Source organism: Ipomoea nil, unplaced genomic scaffold (genome assembly GCF_001879475.1).
Source record: "Ipomoea nil cultivar Tokyo-kokei standard unplaced genomic scaffold, Asagao_1.1 scaffold1438, whole genome shotgun sequence".
Lineage (NCBI taxonomy): Eukaryota > Viridiplantae > Streptophyta > Magnoliopsida > Solanales > Convolvulaceae > Ipomoea > Ipomoea nil.
In genome coordinates, this window is record NW_017617866.1 from 95130 (window position 1) to 113212 (window position 18083).

Here is an 18083-nt window from a genome sequence, read left to right on the forward strand (position 1 = left end):
CGTCGTTTTTGCATCCGCATGCACCATGCATGGTGCATACGGATGCACAGCATAACGCACTGCATTTTCCTTGTAGAAATCCCTAGTATAACTCATCAAAGTTAATATTCAATTTAGTCCTTGATTATGGTGATATTTTTAGTCATAAATGCACTTTTTGTGCACAATTAAGTCATGGACTTCGATGATTTTACCTAATTGTGTCCTCTGTCAGGCATTTCATCTGTTGACAGTTAGAATCAAGGACTAAATTGATAAAATCTACTATAGTTGAGAACTAAATTTGGTAAAATCATTATAGTCGAAGACTAAATTAGGTAAAACAACTATAGTCGAATATTAAATTAAATATTAATAGAGAAAAAATTATCAAACTATCCTAACATAAGACTCAATTAGGTAAAAACCATTGACGTTCAGTACCTAATTAAATCCAAAAATCTCATTTAGAACTAAATCGAGAACAACTACTCTAATCGAGAACTAAATTAGACATTAACTGATATTTATGACTATCATTGAGAGTATTCAAAATGTGATAAAAAGTTGTAGAAATCCCTAGTACATGTAGTTTTTATTTTTATTTTGGGTGTAACCATAGATTTGTCAAGGCTACACAAAATGGCCAGATGGAGATTCAGAGGTTGTGAGTTTTAAAGTTATAGTAGTTGTATCTCTTTTAATTTAAAGAGAGTAATTACAAACTCTCTGAAATGGAGACGTAATACAGGAAATTGTAATTAATCACACCAGGTAAATGTCTTTAGTTCAATAGTATTTTTGTGACTTTTTTATAATTTAATAGATTGAGAAAGTATTTATAAAGATATTACATTGTAATATAGTAGGAGAAATAAACACAAATATGGAATATAATTCATCATTCATCATAATTATTAAAAGAAAAAACACAGAAAAGAAGAAAATGGGGGGAAGGGTTTCAATATAATTTATTCGTTTCCCGGAATACCCCCCCGGCTAGGCCTAGCCGTTCATTTCTCGTTGTCTTCTTCTTCTTCGAAAGCCGAGACGGGATAGGACCTAGAGAGGCCGGCGGGGGTGGCAAACACGATTTTTCCGGCGTCGGGGTCGGGAATGGAGATGTAAGAGAGGGTAACCCAGATGAGGAGCTCCTTGGACTTCACGCCGGTGACGTGTTTCATCCGGCGCTCCTCCACGAAGGCGGTGACCTCGCTGTCGTACCACACGAGTTTTCCGATCTTCTTGAACTTGTGCTCCTTCGCCTTCTTCTGCTTCAGCCACACGAACCCGGTCTCCGGGTTCCGGCCGACCTCCAGGATGTCGTCCATCGGGAGAAGCCCCGACGGCATGTTGATCTCCCGGAGGAGCTCCAGCGTCTTCTCCTTGCACACCGCCGGATCGGTGTATATCTCCGCGTTTTCGCGGTGGGTCGAGATGAGTTCTTGAGACGACGACATTTTGACCCTGGTTTGGAAGGGCGAGTAGAGGCGGCGCGTAGGTTAGTGATTATGGATTTTATCCGACTACTGATATATTGTGTTAGAAAGTTGGGGTTTATTTATAACGGGTGTGGGGGTAGTGAAGTTACAATAATGCCATTTCCGCCTTTTTTGTTTTCCTTTTCTTTTTTTCTTTATTTTCTTTAATTTCAACTTTGCAAGTTGAAAAAGTTGGTTGCGACACCATTAAAAACGCATTATAAAGAGGTGGCAGTGTGAGATTTTGAATCCCACTAAAAACATATATGAAAAAAGAATTCAAGAATATTAAAAGGTTTAGATTGGAATGCACGTACATGAAGGATGAATTCCTTGTGCGAATATGAGGGTTCAAATTTCACTAAAAACATATATAAGAAAAAGATTCATGTTGGAATGTGAAGATTGGATCCTTCAATCATTATTTTGTTCACCGAAAACATATAAACACTCATAAAATATATTATTCTAATTTATAAAGTACATTATCTGAACATAAAGTATATTATTTTAACTCATAATATATATTATCTTATCTCAGAAGGTTCATTATTGTAACACATAAGCACATTTTTTTAGCGTCAAAATGACGGCGTTTTGGACCCTGGTCAACACAATAATTCGCTGGATCCCTTGTGCGTGTTAGCAATGTTATTATTTATATTTCTTGTTTGACTAGTCTTTGTATTAGGTTAAAGACTAGGTTCTGACGAGTGGATTGATTGCGCGACTCATGATTTACCTCTGTAGTGAATCTAAAAGCGGGGTCCTGTGAGCTTAGGATTAGTTCGACGAAACTGAGATCATCTAAGTTTAAAAATAAAAAATAAAAAATAAAAAAAAAAGCTCATAAAGGGTCGATTAATTTATTCTTCCAAAAGGCTGAACCCCAACCCGACGGAGCATTTGGGAGGATGTAAATCATGGTAACTCAACTGAACATGAACTTAGGATTAGTTCGATGAAACTGAGATCATCTAAGTTTAAAAATTAAAAAAATAAAAAAATAAAAAAATAAAAAATAAAAAAGCTCATAAAGGGTCAGATTAATTTATTCTTCCAAAAGGCTAAACCCCAACCCGACAGAGCATTTGGGAGGATGTAAATCATGGTAACTCAACTGCACATGAACCACAGAGGCTAGACCGGTGCTCACTGTGCTCAAGGAACACCCCCACCCCCCCCCCCCCCCCACTTTGAGAGGTTGCTCCCACACTACTGCTGGTGAGACTCAATACCTGGTCATTCTTCCAAAGTTTCACCTCTATGACCAAGGGTCAGATTAATTTATGAGTAAATTGAATGGTAACACACTATGACATGAGTATTTATAGCTTATTTTTATGTTTTTTGACAATCCAGTTTTGGTAATATTCATTCGTTTTTTACGGAGTAAATACCAATTTTGGTCCAATGAGTATTAGTAAAATAACAATTTTGATTCACGTGTTTAATTTTTACCAATTTTCATCCATGACTATTGTTTTAATACCAATTTTCATCCACAAATATTATTTTAGTACCAATTTTTATCACATCGGTCACTCCTCTGTTTAATATATGCCGAAATTTAAAATTATTGAGGGTATTTTTGTCTTTTTTGAATTAAGATCTCAATTTGAGCATGAATAAAGGGGTTTAAGCCCTAAGATCGACCACAATTCACAGTTCCCATCCTCAAATTCAGATAGGATGAGGAGGAGAACTGCGAATTTTGATCGATCTTAGGACTTAAATCTTATTATTCATGCTCAAATTGGGATCTAAAGTTGAAAAAGACAAAAATACCCTTAAAAATTTTAGATTTCGACATGTATTAAACGAATGAGTGATTGGCGTGATAAATTTTGGCACTAAAACAATAATCATGGATGAATATTGGTACTAAAATAATAGTCGTGGATAAAAATTTATAAAAATTAAACATGTAGATCAAAATTATCATTTTATTAATACTTGTGAGACTAAAATTAATATTTACTCTTTTTCATCGCTAGATAAAATTGTAATAATCTTTCTAATTGTTATGCCTTATTTTTCAGAGATGTCAATCAAACTATTTTACTTGATTTTAACATAACCTACTAACTAGATTAACTCTTTTTTTTTGGTGGGGGGGGGGGGGGGGGGGGGGGCGCTATTGTATTTTTATGTCGTGTTCAACTAAATTTTTTAATTTTAAAATTGACATCCTAAATTTTTAATTATAAAGTACTAACATATTTATATAAATAAATAATTAAATATACATTTAAAACATTATTTAATCGGTCCAGATCTCTAATTTCAAATTCCAATTTGAAATCATAATGTAACAATTAATTCAATTTTCAAACAAGATCATCATTCATAAATCTAAACATTTTGCATAATGCTAGATTCTTTTCCCCCAACATTTGAATCTTTTACTTCAACTTCATTATTATTTTCTTCGATTAAAGATGTCAATTGAACCAACCTACTCAATTTTAAGTTAGTGTATTTGAACAATTGAACTAATTGAATATGATTGATTTTCTTATCAGGTTCAATTTTTTCGACCTTATTCATGCATATTAAATGCCCACAAAATTATAATCCGTAATTAGCATAAGATCAAGGGCTCAACCAACCTTTTTAAAAAAGAAAATACAAATTATAACAAAAACTTTAAAAGACAAGTAGGAAGTCAATTTAATCCGAAATCAATGATCATTGATTTCGGATTAAATTGACTTCCTACTTGTCTTTTAAAGTTTTTGTTATAATTTGTATTTTCTTTTTTAAAAAGGTTGGTTGAGCCTTTTGATCTTATGCTAATCAGGGATTATAATTTTGTGGGCATTTAATATGCATGAATAAGCATTTTTTGGACCGATGAGTCACTCATTGTGGATGTTGTTGAGCTTTAAAAATACCATTCATGTATATCCCTCTATATATATATATATATATATATATATATATATATATATATATATAAATATATAAATTAATTAATTAATTCAAATGAGAACCTATGTTAAGATGTGAACCTGAGAACCAATTGAACCCTTTATCTAGATTAGTGAATGGTGCATGTCATCTATCTAGTTTCATTTTCACACACTTGTTTTATTATAGCAACACTAAAGAATCATTTTAATTATATTACAGTTTCATTTGACAATATACGTTGTTGAATGAGCTCTATTTTTTTAGTGTCATTTTCCATACACACTAGTTTCATTATAACAACATACACTAAATTATCATTTTAATTATACTACAGTTTCATTTGACAATATACGTTGTTGAATGAACTCTGTTTTTTAGTTTCATTTTCCATACACACTAGTTTCATTATAACAACATACACTAAATTATCATTTTAATTATACTACAGTTTCATTTGACAATATACGTTGTTGAATGAGCTCTGTTTTTTAGTTTCATTTTCCATACACACTAGTTTCATTATAACAACATACACTAAATTATCATTTTAATTATACTACAGTTTCATTTGACAATATACGTTGTTGAATAGCTCTGTTTTTTAGTTTCATTTTCCATACACACTAGTTTCATTATAGCAACATACACTAAATTATTATTTTAATTATACTACAATTTCATTTGACAATATACGTTGTTGAATGAGCTCTGTTTTTTAGTTTCATTTTCCATATACACTAGTTTCATTATAACAACATACATTGAATTATCATTTTAATTATACTACAGTTTCATTTGGCAATATACGTTGTTGAATGAGCTATGTGTTTTAGTTTAATTTTCCACACACATTAATTTCATTATAGTAACACTAAATTAAAGTATCATTTTAATTCTACTATAGTTTTATTTAACAACTATAGTCCACACAGCACTATGTGAACCATGATTCACTGTATAAGAATGGGTCGAAATATAAGAAATATTAAAAATGTCATTCTTTTGTCAACACTTCTAATGCAATCTAATTAATCTTTTAAAGTTTAATACTGAAAATTGTATGAGTGCAGTTTAGCCTACATGTTTATGTTCTTACTTTAAATCTACTCTTAAATTAGTACTCCATAAATTTTTTTTATGGATGTGGGAAATATGTTAGAACCAATTTTAATTAATTTTGAGATCACGGTAACTTATCAATAGTATCAAATAAATAATTTTGCAGTTGAGGAGACTTCAATCTGAGACCTTCCTTATAAAAAATAACAGTAATATCATAAATACTTAATTTTAAAATATTTTTTACATTATTAGTCAAAATTCTACCGTCTAGACATATATATATATATATATATATATATATATATATATATATATATATATATATATAGTAATGTTCATAACTCTTTTTTATTCTACTGAAATACAATGAGTTAATACCGTCTCTATTAGGGATTGAGTCCATAACCTCCTATTTGAGAGAGTCATTTTGTGCCACTAGACCATATGTTCATTGGTTAGCTAAAATAATTTAGACAAATGAAATTGAAACATTAATTATCTGTGCATAATATTAATATTAAATATATCATTTTCGAATAATTAGATGAAGAAATGCCGTTGAATGCAATAAATTAAAGGAGACTCGTGTCACAACAAATAGCACCAATGCATCAAATTAACATGGGCCTACTTTCCATATAATTTGGTGTGGAAATAAATAAAAAATAATGCAGAAATTTACTACATATTATATATTTTTATTACACATCCTTTAATTGATTGGGTGAATGATAAAGATTTTTTTTTTTTTTTTTTTTTTTTTTTTTTGACTTAATAGGTGGAGTACAATTCTCGTATTTGAAGGTTCGATCAAATTTGATTCTTGTCAATCCCTTTTCAATTGAGCATGTCACACAAGATCTTTTTAGGGCGGTTTACTTCTCTTATTGGTTTGCTGTTTATTATACATTAATGAAATTTACTTAGGGCTTGTTTGGTTCGCGGAAAATAATTTAAGGGAAGTGGAATTGAAATTCCATGAAAAAACAATTACTAAGAAGATAAATTTCATTGTTTGGTTGGTGGAAAAAGAATTACTGGGAATACTAATTCTATTGTTTAATTTGGTTAGATTTGGAATTGTAAGGAATAATGAGTATAAAGACATATATGCCCCTACAAATTAATAAAAGTAATATAATTAAAAAAAATAAACAAGGGTAAAATAGGCATTCCATCTCACTTTTAGTTTTTCTTCCCATCTTCCATGGAAAACAAAATCCTTGGTCCAACCAAGGATTTTGTTTTCCTCAAATTTGAAGAATTCATTTTCCAATGGAAAATGAATTCCATGAACCAAACACAAGAAAACAACATTTTCCTCCATGAACCAAACATCCCCTTAGTGTACACATTTGGATAGTAACTGATTGTTCTCCTCGCCAAATAATTCAAGGGTAACATTGATAATTGATATATTTGTGACGGGCATAAATTACAATTTTTTTTTCCATATATAAATATAATATGTAAATAAAAGAGTTTGAAGGATGGACCACCTCAGAAATCATATCGAAATTTTGCTGATATTGTCCAAAAGGCATCATAGGAATGAAATCTAGCTAATCATATGAGATCTGGAAACCTTTCAGTGAAGATTAAATTCATATGATCCAAGTTTGAGATCTGGAAACCTTTACATTGATACTGAATTATAATCCAATTTTGAATTTAGATATATAAAATTCAAGTTTTGTATTTACAACTGCATTAAAAATAAAAATATAATTTAAAATATGCAGTCCAACTTCAATAATATACATATTTTGTAAACTTTCAGGGTATCAGTTTCAATATGTTTTAGCTGCAACTTATTTAATAATATAATGTTCATTTATTTTGTCCATGAACAAGTTACAATGACAAAATGTATGATTGGTAGCTTTCGCGTAAATAAAAGATACTCCGTATATGATTGACAACAGTTCTTCCTCAATGTAAATCATGGTAACAACGTCCCACATTGGAGCTGATAAGACTCAATCCTAGGTCATTGTTTCCAAACTTCACCGCTGTGACCAACTGACCAAATATTCTATATAATTAAATTAGTTAGATAGTTTAATTAAAGCCCTATATTAAAAAAAAAAAAAGTTTCTAACAATGCATCTTAATATAATTTAGTAAAAAACTGCAATTAAGGGGAAAGGGATGAGATTACATAAGTCACATAAGATTAATTTTTTTTTTTTTTTTTTTTTTTTTAATTTGAGTTGGCTTGCAAGCTGTTTTAGGAATATAATCTCTTGTTAATCTACTGTCCTTTGTATATTGTAGCAAGTATAGCAGTTAGCACTATTCGGATTGCTAATTAGTTAGTTACAAGCTGAAAGTTAGCTAGTTAGTTAAAAGCAGTTAGCTCTTTTCTTTGTATAAAGCTCTCTCTTCTTTCCTGTTGTAAACACATAAGAATAATACCATTTTCAGTTCACCTTTTCCTCTGCTCTCAATCTGCAACATGGTATTAGAGCGTACTGCGTACACAATAGAGCTTCGATCAATCTCCCATGGCAACCGCATGGCCTGCACTTGGGAATCATCCGAATCCAGTCAACACAATTGGAATCCCAGCTCCGGCAGGAAATTCGGCAACTGGTTTGAACACATCTGAGATATCATTCAACCCTCAGAATCAATCAAATCTCTACTACTTACATATGAATGAAAATCTAGCCCTAGAACTAGTTTCATTTCCCTTAGATGGATCCAATTACCACACATGGGCTAGGGCCATGACCATGGCTTTGTCTTGTAAGAATAAGGTTGCTTTCATTAATGGAGCAATTAAGAAACCTTCCACAGATGACCTAGAGATATATATAGCCTGGGAAAGATGCAAAAACATAGTTGCTTCCTGGATTGTCCGTTCTCTGTCACCAACCTTGGAATGACCTAAAGAGAAGGTTTAGCAAATAGAATCTGTTTAGAATTGCTGAGATAAAGTGTGAGATTTATCAAACCAAGCAAGGGGACAATTCATTGAATGAGTACTTCACTAGGCAGAAATTGATGTGGGATGAATTGAGCATCCTTAGGCCTATGATGTATTGTTCTTGCCCCACCAAATGTGATTGCGGGAAGAAGATTGATGACCTTAATGAACAACTTGAAATGGACAAACTATCCATTTTTTTGATTGGACTGCATGAGAAATACACAGGAACTAGGAATCAAATCATGTTGATGAGACCTATGCTAGATGTGAATGATGCTTACTCCATGGTAACACAACAAGAGAGACAGTTCCAGATGGCAAACACAGTTTTTGAAAGTCAGTTACATCAATCAGGGGAAACAATTCAGCAGGCAGTGTGTTCTTGACTAGATCTGTGTGTACCTATTGTGGATACTCATGTCACACTCATGACAAGCGTTACAACCAAAGTCAAGAAATCAGCCATAAGCAAATTAGATCCAAGGGAATCAGCAGTCTAATACAGACAGGAACATGAGTTTTACTCAAGATGATTTCAGAAGCTTCTTAGAATTCATTCAAACAAGGAAGCTAACTACTGAAAGTCTGAATTCACCCCTTGACCAGCACTGTATCAGCAAACTTACAGACTGAAGGTATGCCTCCTTCACTTAATTATCCACAACTTGCATGTTAATTTACCAAATGGACAACAGGTTCCTATCACCTTTACTGGTTCAGTGATTTTGTCTGATGATTTAGTGCTGAATGATGTACTCTATGTTCCAGGGTTCCATGCATTACAATATGAAGTAGGTCTTTTGTTAAGAATACCAATTATAGCATGGAAATGCATTCTAACGTCTTTCCACCTTTATTTTCCAATTCAAATGGGTCTACTTTGAGAATCATTTTTCATTCATTCATTCACTCGTTATTCGTTTTGAGCGTACAATATATCAATCTCTTCATCTTACTACGATTCAAATCTAAAGTGGACCCCACATATATTTGTACCACAAAATAGCCATTTAAAATGCTATTTTTGCTATTTTTTCAACAATCATCCCATGAGTGTTTTTTTATTCCTTTTTATTTATTTATTTTTATTTATTTTTTTTTCGCAATACTGGTGATCAAGGATATTCACATGTACAATCTACGTAAGCAATATAAGCTTACATGGCAATATGGCATCATGTTAGAAAACTTTTTTAGTTGAACGTTTAATTGCATTATTTAGTTAATTAATTCAATTTATTTGACCAATTTTCTTGTTTAATTTATATTTATTTTGGTGCATAGCAAAGTTTGGGGGTGATGATAGAATCATGAAGTTGAAACCTAAGCTCCAGCAGCTGCTCTAATCTTATCCTGGGCAAATTCGGTTTATGTGTATTTAAAGATCTTAGAATATAATATTAATTATGCTCAATGCATAAAGAAAACTGTAAAATTATATGATTATTAAAAATAAATTTGAATTTTATTTATTTATGAACAAAACAAGTATAATTTATTTATGGGTTTTTTGAGAAGTAGTGACTGTGTTTATAACAATTTTCTCAAAGGCACAAAGAGTTAATACCACTTTTATTGAAGCCTGAATCCACAACCTCATATATGGGATAACAACTTGGTGCCACAAAACCACAATATCTTTGGCAATTTATTTATGGTTTAGTTCTTGACTTAGTGATTTCTTAAAAAAATAATTTTGTCCTCAACTAATAATTCGGTTTAGTTTCACCATCGACTTTAATGACGGTACCTATTTCCCCTTCATTTACATTTATGTCTTATATCCATGAAATATAAAGGTTAAAATGTGAATTATTATACAAATCAATAAGGATTTGACTGTTGAGTATCATGTTTGAATAAAACTGGAAAAATAAAATTAATGATTGATAAATGATAACTTTGATGGTTGTTATAAATAGTAATGATTGTGGACATTATTGTGTAACGGTTTCCTTTATGTCTCCATTATTGTATTCCGTTACACTTGTTATTATATATATGTCATTCTAATGTAATGATCATAGGTGTGGTATAAAGGAATAAGAAACCCTCTATTTTGTCTCTACTCTTCTTCTTGTTCTTACTGTTCTTCACGAGCTAAAGGCTTGCAAACAAACTTGCAATACAACACGTAATCAGCACGCTCAATCCAGGTGAACGGTAACTTTTATGAGTTTTTTATGCCTTATTATTTTCCGGATGCCTCAAAATCATGTGTTTATGCTTTATGCATTTTTGAATTTATGAAAACTTGATCATATGATTATATATTTTTGATAATATACTTCTGCATCCGTAAGTATATACTTACTGTGAATATGTATATCATGAATGAATAAGTTTACTGGGCAAATACATATATTTCGTAGCAATGAACCAAAAATATTGATGTTGATGAATATTTGATGAGGAACCAAAATTTTTTGGCCTATGCTTATATGTGACTTCATATCAAATATGCGTACAATTTTTCTTGCAATATCTAAAATTCTAGTTGCTAGATGTACTAAGTCTGGAATTTTGCATATGATATATATTTTTTTTCCGGAAAAATTGTATTGCTTTCAATATATACACTATTTTTTACATACTGGCATGAAAAATATGATTGATTAATTATTTTTGGTATGATAATTCGTTTAGTACAATGAGAAATTGTTTAGAATGAGTTTTTTTTCATACCTTTCTTCCCCCTCCATCGTCGTCGCGCCTGTCATCTGAGCCACGTCGGAGGTGTTGCAGCGGCGGCATGGGGCGGCTATTTTTTTGCGGCGGCTGTCCAGCAGTCCAGCCCCTATTTTTAGAAGTGATCGGAGAGGGACAAAAATAGATCCCGTTTTTTTTCGGCCGATCGTCCCCCATTTTTTTTCTGATCTGCACCATCATCGCATGGTGGGCTGTGAGGATGGCCCTATGGATGGCCGCGGTAGAGGCGAGCGGCGGCTATTACGAAGATCGTGGCCGCGTTACTGATGACCGGTGGTGGTCTGCGGCAAGGGCGGCGATCAATAATGGCGGTTGGCGGAGGTCTCTTCGTTTTATCGAAACCGTTTGCGTAAATACAAGCCCCATAACGCCAGAAGCGTTATTAATTTCGCGTTGTTTACGGATGATTTTTGCTTTTATTCCTAAAAAAAAAAACAAAAAAAAAAAAAAAAACAACGCCAGAAGCGTTAATTCCTACTTAGGATTTGGATTGGACCACCTTTAAAATAAATGGACCATCTTTATTTTTGAACCATTCTTACATAAAAATCCTAAGTCCCATATTTTTTTTTATAAAATATGTTTTTTTCCTTGGTCCTCATTAAAACTATTTTCGGTAGAAAATAGTTGCTCTTGAAAAAAGAGAATTCACTGAGCTCGCACTCAATGGAAGAAATTTCTTTATTTGGGTGTTTGATGTCGGAAATATATTGCATCTATAAAACTGCCAAACACCATCAAAGAGGCATCTACGAGTATTGAGGCCCAGAAGGCAATACCGCTCATTTTTCTTCGTCACCACCTTAACCATGACCTCATACAATGAATATTCAATCTCTATTCCATGCCTTCGAGCATGCTTCTGCTTGAACGATTCTTTCATATATGAATGCAAATATACCATATAGTGGATCGTTCTTAAGCATTATCTTGATACCCATTTTTTCTCTCAATTATATTGTGGGCTGTTTTTGGAATAATAAAATATTCCTAATAATTCTTGTAGCTTATGCCATATGCTTTTGCATCCCGTCGATGCGCATGCATAGAATTAGAGAGCTTAATTAAAATACATAATATTGTGACACTTTCTTGATGTGACCACCAAATACATTGTATGGTCGGTGCACTTGTTGTCAAGTGTCAAATTTTTGTTGTGTCACAAATTGCTATCTCATGCCTTACAGGGATGTGAGTCATCACAAAAGAGCATTTACTGATTTGCTCTTGATGGTAGCAATTGTTTGCTATACGCCATATATTTTAAGATTTATTATAAATCTTACTAGAAGCTTTGCCCGGATGGCAAATCAAAGCCACTGTTTATTATGGGACAATCCCTGAAGGATCGTTTTAATCAACAAGTGGTCATAGTCTGAATTCTAAATATAGTTTTGCCTAGAAGGTAAATCAAGAGCACTATTTTTATTTGTCACCCGTTATCTTGCACCAACCCTCGATTATAGATATTTGATCTAAAAGGATTTATAGACCCTAAGTCAATCCCTGAAGGATATTTGGTGTATGCGGGTCTTATTGTCAATGGTCGTATTGTACTCCAGTAGTAGTACATGACAAAATTATGCTAAGTGTTTGGTCATTGGGCTATTTTTTTAATAAGGTCTGGAAGACCCTGAATGTGGATTGATCTTTAAGGTGACTAATGACTCATGAATGAATTTTCAACTTCTATTTCTAATGCTATGCTACTCTCCAAAAGTCAATATTGACTCACATCATGTTGGTTTGCCTGAAGCAAACAAGTTGTGATTTTTTTTACACATAGTAATCACTGCCTGAAAATTCTGACCGGCGCAGTTTGAAAATTAAATTCGTGAAAAATACTTGTTGAACTCCTTTTGGCATGAAATTTTTTCTGGAGAACCTAGACTCGTGATATTTGATGTCTGTAAAAATATTTTGTTAAAAATATGCTTTGGTTATTCCAGAAAAATTTGTAAAGTTTTGGCAGTGTGTTGCCAATTATTTTTCTGCCTGGAGCAATGTTGTGAAAAATTTCAGAAAAAATACTTTCACACCTTGGATTGACATGAAAATTTTTATGTACATTCTAGACTTACTGAACTACATATCTGCCAAATTTTGTGTCAAAATGTGTTACCTTTTTCCCCCAGAAAATTCTGCAATCCAGGTCAAAATTCTGAAAATTTTCTGCCGTTTTCAGCTTGTATATCTTGCTATTTTGTGATGTTTTCATGTTGAGATATGAAACTATGAAATAAAATGAGAGTTTGCTTGGAAAAGTGCTGTTTTTGACGCCCCGAAATAGGAATGAATGGGCCCGGCAGCGAACATGTGCTCATTATTATTCGGCGAACGGTACTTCTCTCATTTTTCTAATTTATGAATTAATAAACAATATCTCTTGTCATGTCATGCCTTGTGTGTACCAAACATGATATTCTTTATTTAATGGATGTGCATGACTCAATTGAGTGTTTGGTGTCCAAGACATAAGGGACAATTATATCACATGTTGCATGTGCTTCTCTTTAATTGACAACATTTAGCATATAATCTCTTGATTATGTTCACATAAGAGATTTTGTTATTTATCTTGTTGGCAATTTATGATTTGTTATAGGCCATAGCTATTGAGATTTATCACCCAACTTATAAGTGGGAAAATAGCATGAATTCTCAATATGGTTAGGTTGCACCTGTCGTTGCTAAACCTTAGCTTGCATGTGATAATAGTTAAAAGGCTATGACATATTTACAGTGCTAGTTTCGGCTATAGAAACTTTTTGACATGAGATTTGGGCATATGATATTTAAATTTATAGCCCTCATTATTTTGTATATTTATTTGCCCAGAAGGTAGATTAAGGATTTTAATTCTCTAAGTCATCCTTTTAGGATGAATCTTGACAATGAATTCTTGACCAAAAATGGTCAACCTATCCCATCAATCCTCGAAGGATTGTTTGACGTTACTATGAGTCAAATTCTTTTTATCCAAGTCTAACTCAATGCATATCACAAATCAATCCCTCAAGGATTGCTATACCCCCTTTTTCACCTAGTACGTGATTTCAGAAGTAACATTTTCCTATCTGCGTTATTTTATTTGCGCAGTCTATTTTATATCACCACCACAACGTACCTCTAAAAGGGCTATCAAAGAAACCTCCGTCTATTGATTAAATACAGAATGCCCATGATAGGGGATCAATACATATAATTGGGTACGTTGACTGCATTCCTAATGAAGATTGTTTCTCGACATTAGGGGGAGATAATATACTACTCCGTAGCTTTTTGGAATGCCAAGAAAATTCATAAGGATAAAAACATCTTCATTATTTAAATCCATGTACTAGTTAGATTGAACTGGAAGTTCAAAAGATAATCTATTTGCGATTTTAGCAAATAATCTGCCGAATACATCTATTGATCATAATGATCATAAAAGAAGTGACTAGGTCCTATATCCTTGGACCAAACATATCTATCGATACTCCTTGACACCAGAAGTGTAGGAGACCTATCGGTGAAAGAGATATGAATCATAATACTAGATCTAGTAAAGAAATATTGTCACTCTTGAAATAGTTTGAATAATTATGTCCTGCAGACGTTCGTCCAGATGACGAAAAACCCTGGTAAGACTTATAGGTGCACCAAACAAACGTAATACTAGGGATGCGGAACGACCAGATCAAAATATCTTTGGGAAATGTTTAGAATCTGGTTGTTTTAGAAATTGCCATTACTTTTACAAATATGGGAGTTTTACAAAAAAGTTATAGTTGTCGACAACACAATTGCTATTACAAATTGCTCGTTATATAATCTGGATCCAGAGTTAAGCACCAGAAGTGCCATGACTATTTAATATATAAAGGAGCAATTAAGGCATAGCTCGACTCGCTAAAATGAATAAATTCTCTTTATAACAATACACCATTTGAGTGTTAACCCTGAAGGTTACAAATGGGTGTGTGCATGAAAGAGAAATAAGAATAATGAGGTGATAAAGCGAATTTGTAGCCTATGGGTTCACGCAGAGACCCTTAATTGATTTTAATCAAATATAATCTCCCACGGTTAATGGCATTAAGTTCCGCTACATAATACAATTGGCAGAATAATAAATTTAGATATGCAGTTAAATTTATCTTGAGAAATCCCTGATGGATTCATAATTCTCATTTTTAAGTATTATTATGTGTCATTATCTACTCTTTAAAGGGTTGCGAATGGAGTTAATATCCTCATTGAAGGAATAATATGTACCATTGTGTGCTTGATAAAGGGTTGATAATGAACTTATTTATTATTTATTATCTCAGTCAAGATTGATGGTGTAAACATCAATGAAAGATATAAAGAGCTTGATGATGTCAGTTCATGTTTAAAGACTGAGACTTTTGAAACAAAAAGCTTGTGAAAGCTATAAGTATTATCTCGACTTGAAGATCGAGTTTTTCTTTACAGTTTTTTTTATACACCAGTCGGCCTACATCTAAAAATGCTTTTTCATATGTCTATATGCATATAAGTGTCATTATCATTGGTGCACCATTACAGAACCAGAAGTTCCATAACCGCAACATATTTGCGATAAAATTGCTAGCAAAATCTAGTGCTCCCCCTACAAATGAAGTACTTGAATAATGATTAACATATCATCCGGTATCTTCGAGATACAAAGACATAACATTTATGTAAGAAACCATGATACGGTTTTAATAGGCTACTTGGGTACTGGCTATTTTGTTTGATCCCCGCAATGCCAAGTCCAAACTGGTTATACAATGAATTTCCCTAAATGTTCAAAATGAGGACAATAACACTTGTGTTGCACAAATGTTATATTAGCTCTAGAAGAGCCATAAGATTATTGTACACTACTCTAAGTGACAATCCAGAAGATTTGTCCAATCCATCTCTTCAAAATTTGAAATATATGTAGAACTTGAAGATTGTTATCTTCAGGGGGAGACTGGAAGTACATTTACTCGAATCAATCCGGAAGATTGAACATTGAACATAAAATCCTGAAGATTAAGTCATAAAAGACTAACAATTGCGCACTATTTGCAACACATAAATACATAAATATCATGTACTCTTTTCCTCACTAGTTTTCTCTCATTGGGTTTTCTAGTGTGGTTTTTAACGAGGCATGAGTATGATATAGTAATGACAATGAGGAAAAGTTGCAAAATAATTGCTTAAATGGACAAACCCCAAAATCCTGAAGATTATGCGGTTTGCGCCCTGAAGGCTTATGGTTGTACTCTTTTTCCCTTAACTAAGTTTTTCCCACAGGGTTTTCTTAAGTTAAGGTTTTTAATGAGGCGACCAAATGCAATATATGTTTTTATATATGTCATGTACTCTTTTCTTCAACTAGGTTTTTCCCACGTGGTTTTCCTAGTGAAGTTTTTAATGAGGCATGAATATATTTTCTATTGTACTCTTTTCTTGTCTAGGTTTTTCCCACAGGGTTTTCCTAGAAAGTTTTTAACGAGGCTAGATCATCGACAAATAATGTCCAAGGGGGAGTGTTATAAATAGTAATGATTGTGGACATTATTGTGTAACGGTTTCCTTTATGTCTCCATTATTGTATTCCGTTACACTTGTTATTATATATATGTCATTCTAATGTAATGATCATAGGTGTGGTATAAAGGAATAAGAAACCCTCTATTTTGTCTCTACTCTTCTTCTTGTTCTTACTGTTCTTCACGAGCTAAAGGCCTGCAAACAAACTTGCAATACAACAATGATTTAATTATTGAAGAGATAGAAATTTACATTTTGATCTTCAAAATTTAATGTCGAAGATGAGATGAAGTTAGTAATGAGAGGAAAATTTTAACACATTCATTAAAATTTAGAGTAAAATTAAGTGAACTTATTAATTAATGACTAAATTAAAGAAAAATTACCATAGTGTAGAATGAAATTAAAAAGAGTTAATTTCCAAAGTGGTCCTACAACTATGACCTTTTTCTAAAATTGGTCCTTGACTTTTAAATTTCTCATAGTGGTCCTCTGATTTTTGAATTTTAAGCCAAAATGGTCATCCGTTAGCTTTGGCGTTAAGTTGATGTTAAAATAAAAGAAAAAACTAAAAATTTAAGTTTTGCACCCCAATTTAAAGCAATATGTGATTCCTTTCAGCCGTCTGCGCACATATTTCGTCAAATTAGGTTTTTGCTCTCCTAAATAGGGCTGTTGCACGGACGGGTTGGAACGGATTGGATACTCGGAGGACTCATCCGAACAGATATCGAATTTGTGTTTTCACTGGCGGATCTAGCATGGAGGCAGTTGCCACTCTCACCCCCTTCCCCTAACCCTTTTATATAAATATAAACATAAGAATTACTAAAGATTTTAGTAGCTTAATTGGTTGAAACCTTGAATGTGTTGGGATCAAAACCCATTAGCAACAATTTTTTTTTTTTTTTTTTTTTTTTTTTTTTTTTTTTTTTTTGTATTTGTAGTTTCTTTTCTTTATTTTAGCCATTCCAATCTTTCAATTAATTAAATATTATTTAACCCTACTTTTTTTGTGAACGTAGTCCACAAGCTTATATTATACTTCATTATATTCGAATTAATCATTGTATTCGAATTAACCTACAAAAAATTTAAAGTTAATCTAATTAAAAGAAAATTAAAATTAATGTATTTATAAATATATTGTCTTTTCTATTTAAACTATTTTATCTAATCGATTATGTTTCATATTTTGCCATAAATATTTTTATAGCATTTCAAAGTGTTTTAAAATTTAACCCTACGCAAGTATAGTTTTGGTTCCGCCCCTATTTATCTTGTAATCTGTTTCTAAAGTTATTTGAATTACGCCCCCACTCACATAATTTTCTGGATCTGTCACTGTGTGCTTTTACCCCCAATCCATTTTTTTTAATGAAAATCGCCGAATAATTGAGTTATGTAGTGCAGTTCGATATCCGACTATCCATCGGATTATTCAGTTATTTGTTAAAAATACA

The 18083-nt window shown here is 32.5% G+C and overlaps 1 protein-coding gene across 1 annotated transcript; it reads right to left on the minus strand.

The window, feature by feature from the left end:
• Positions 1-992: 992 nt before the first annotated feature.
• LOC109188590 lies at positions 993-1439 on the minus strand. Its single transcript, XM_019339220.1, has one exon. The coding sequence runs from the start codon at positions 1437-1439 to the stop codon at positions 993-995; it is 447 nt and encodes a 148-aa protein (XP_019194765.1).
• Positions 1440-18083: the final 16644 nt, after the last annotated feature.

Bases quoted from the DNA above. Each gene is read 5' to 3' on its own strand.
- LOC109188590 (XM_019339220.1), bottom strand. From the start codon at position 1,439: ATGTCGTCGTCTCAAGAACTCATCTCGACCCACCGCGAAAACGCGGAG.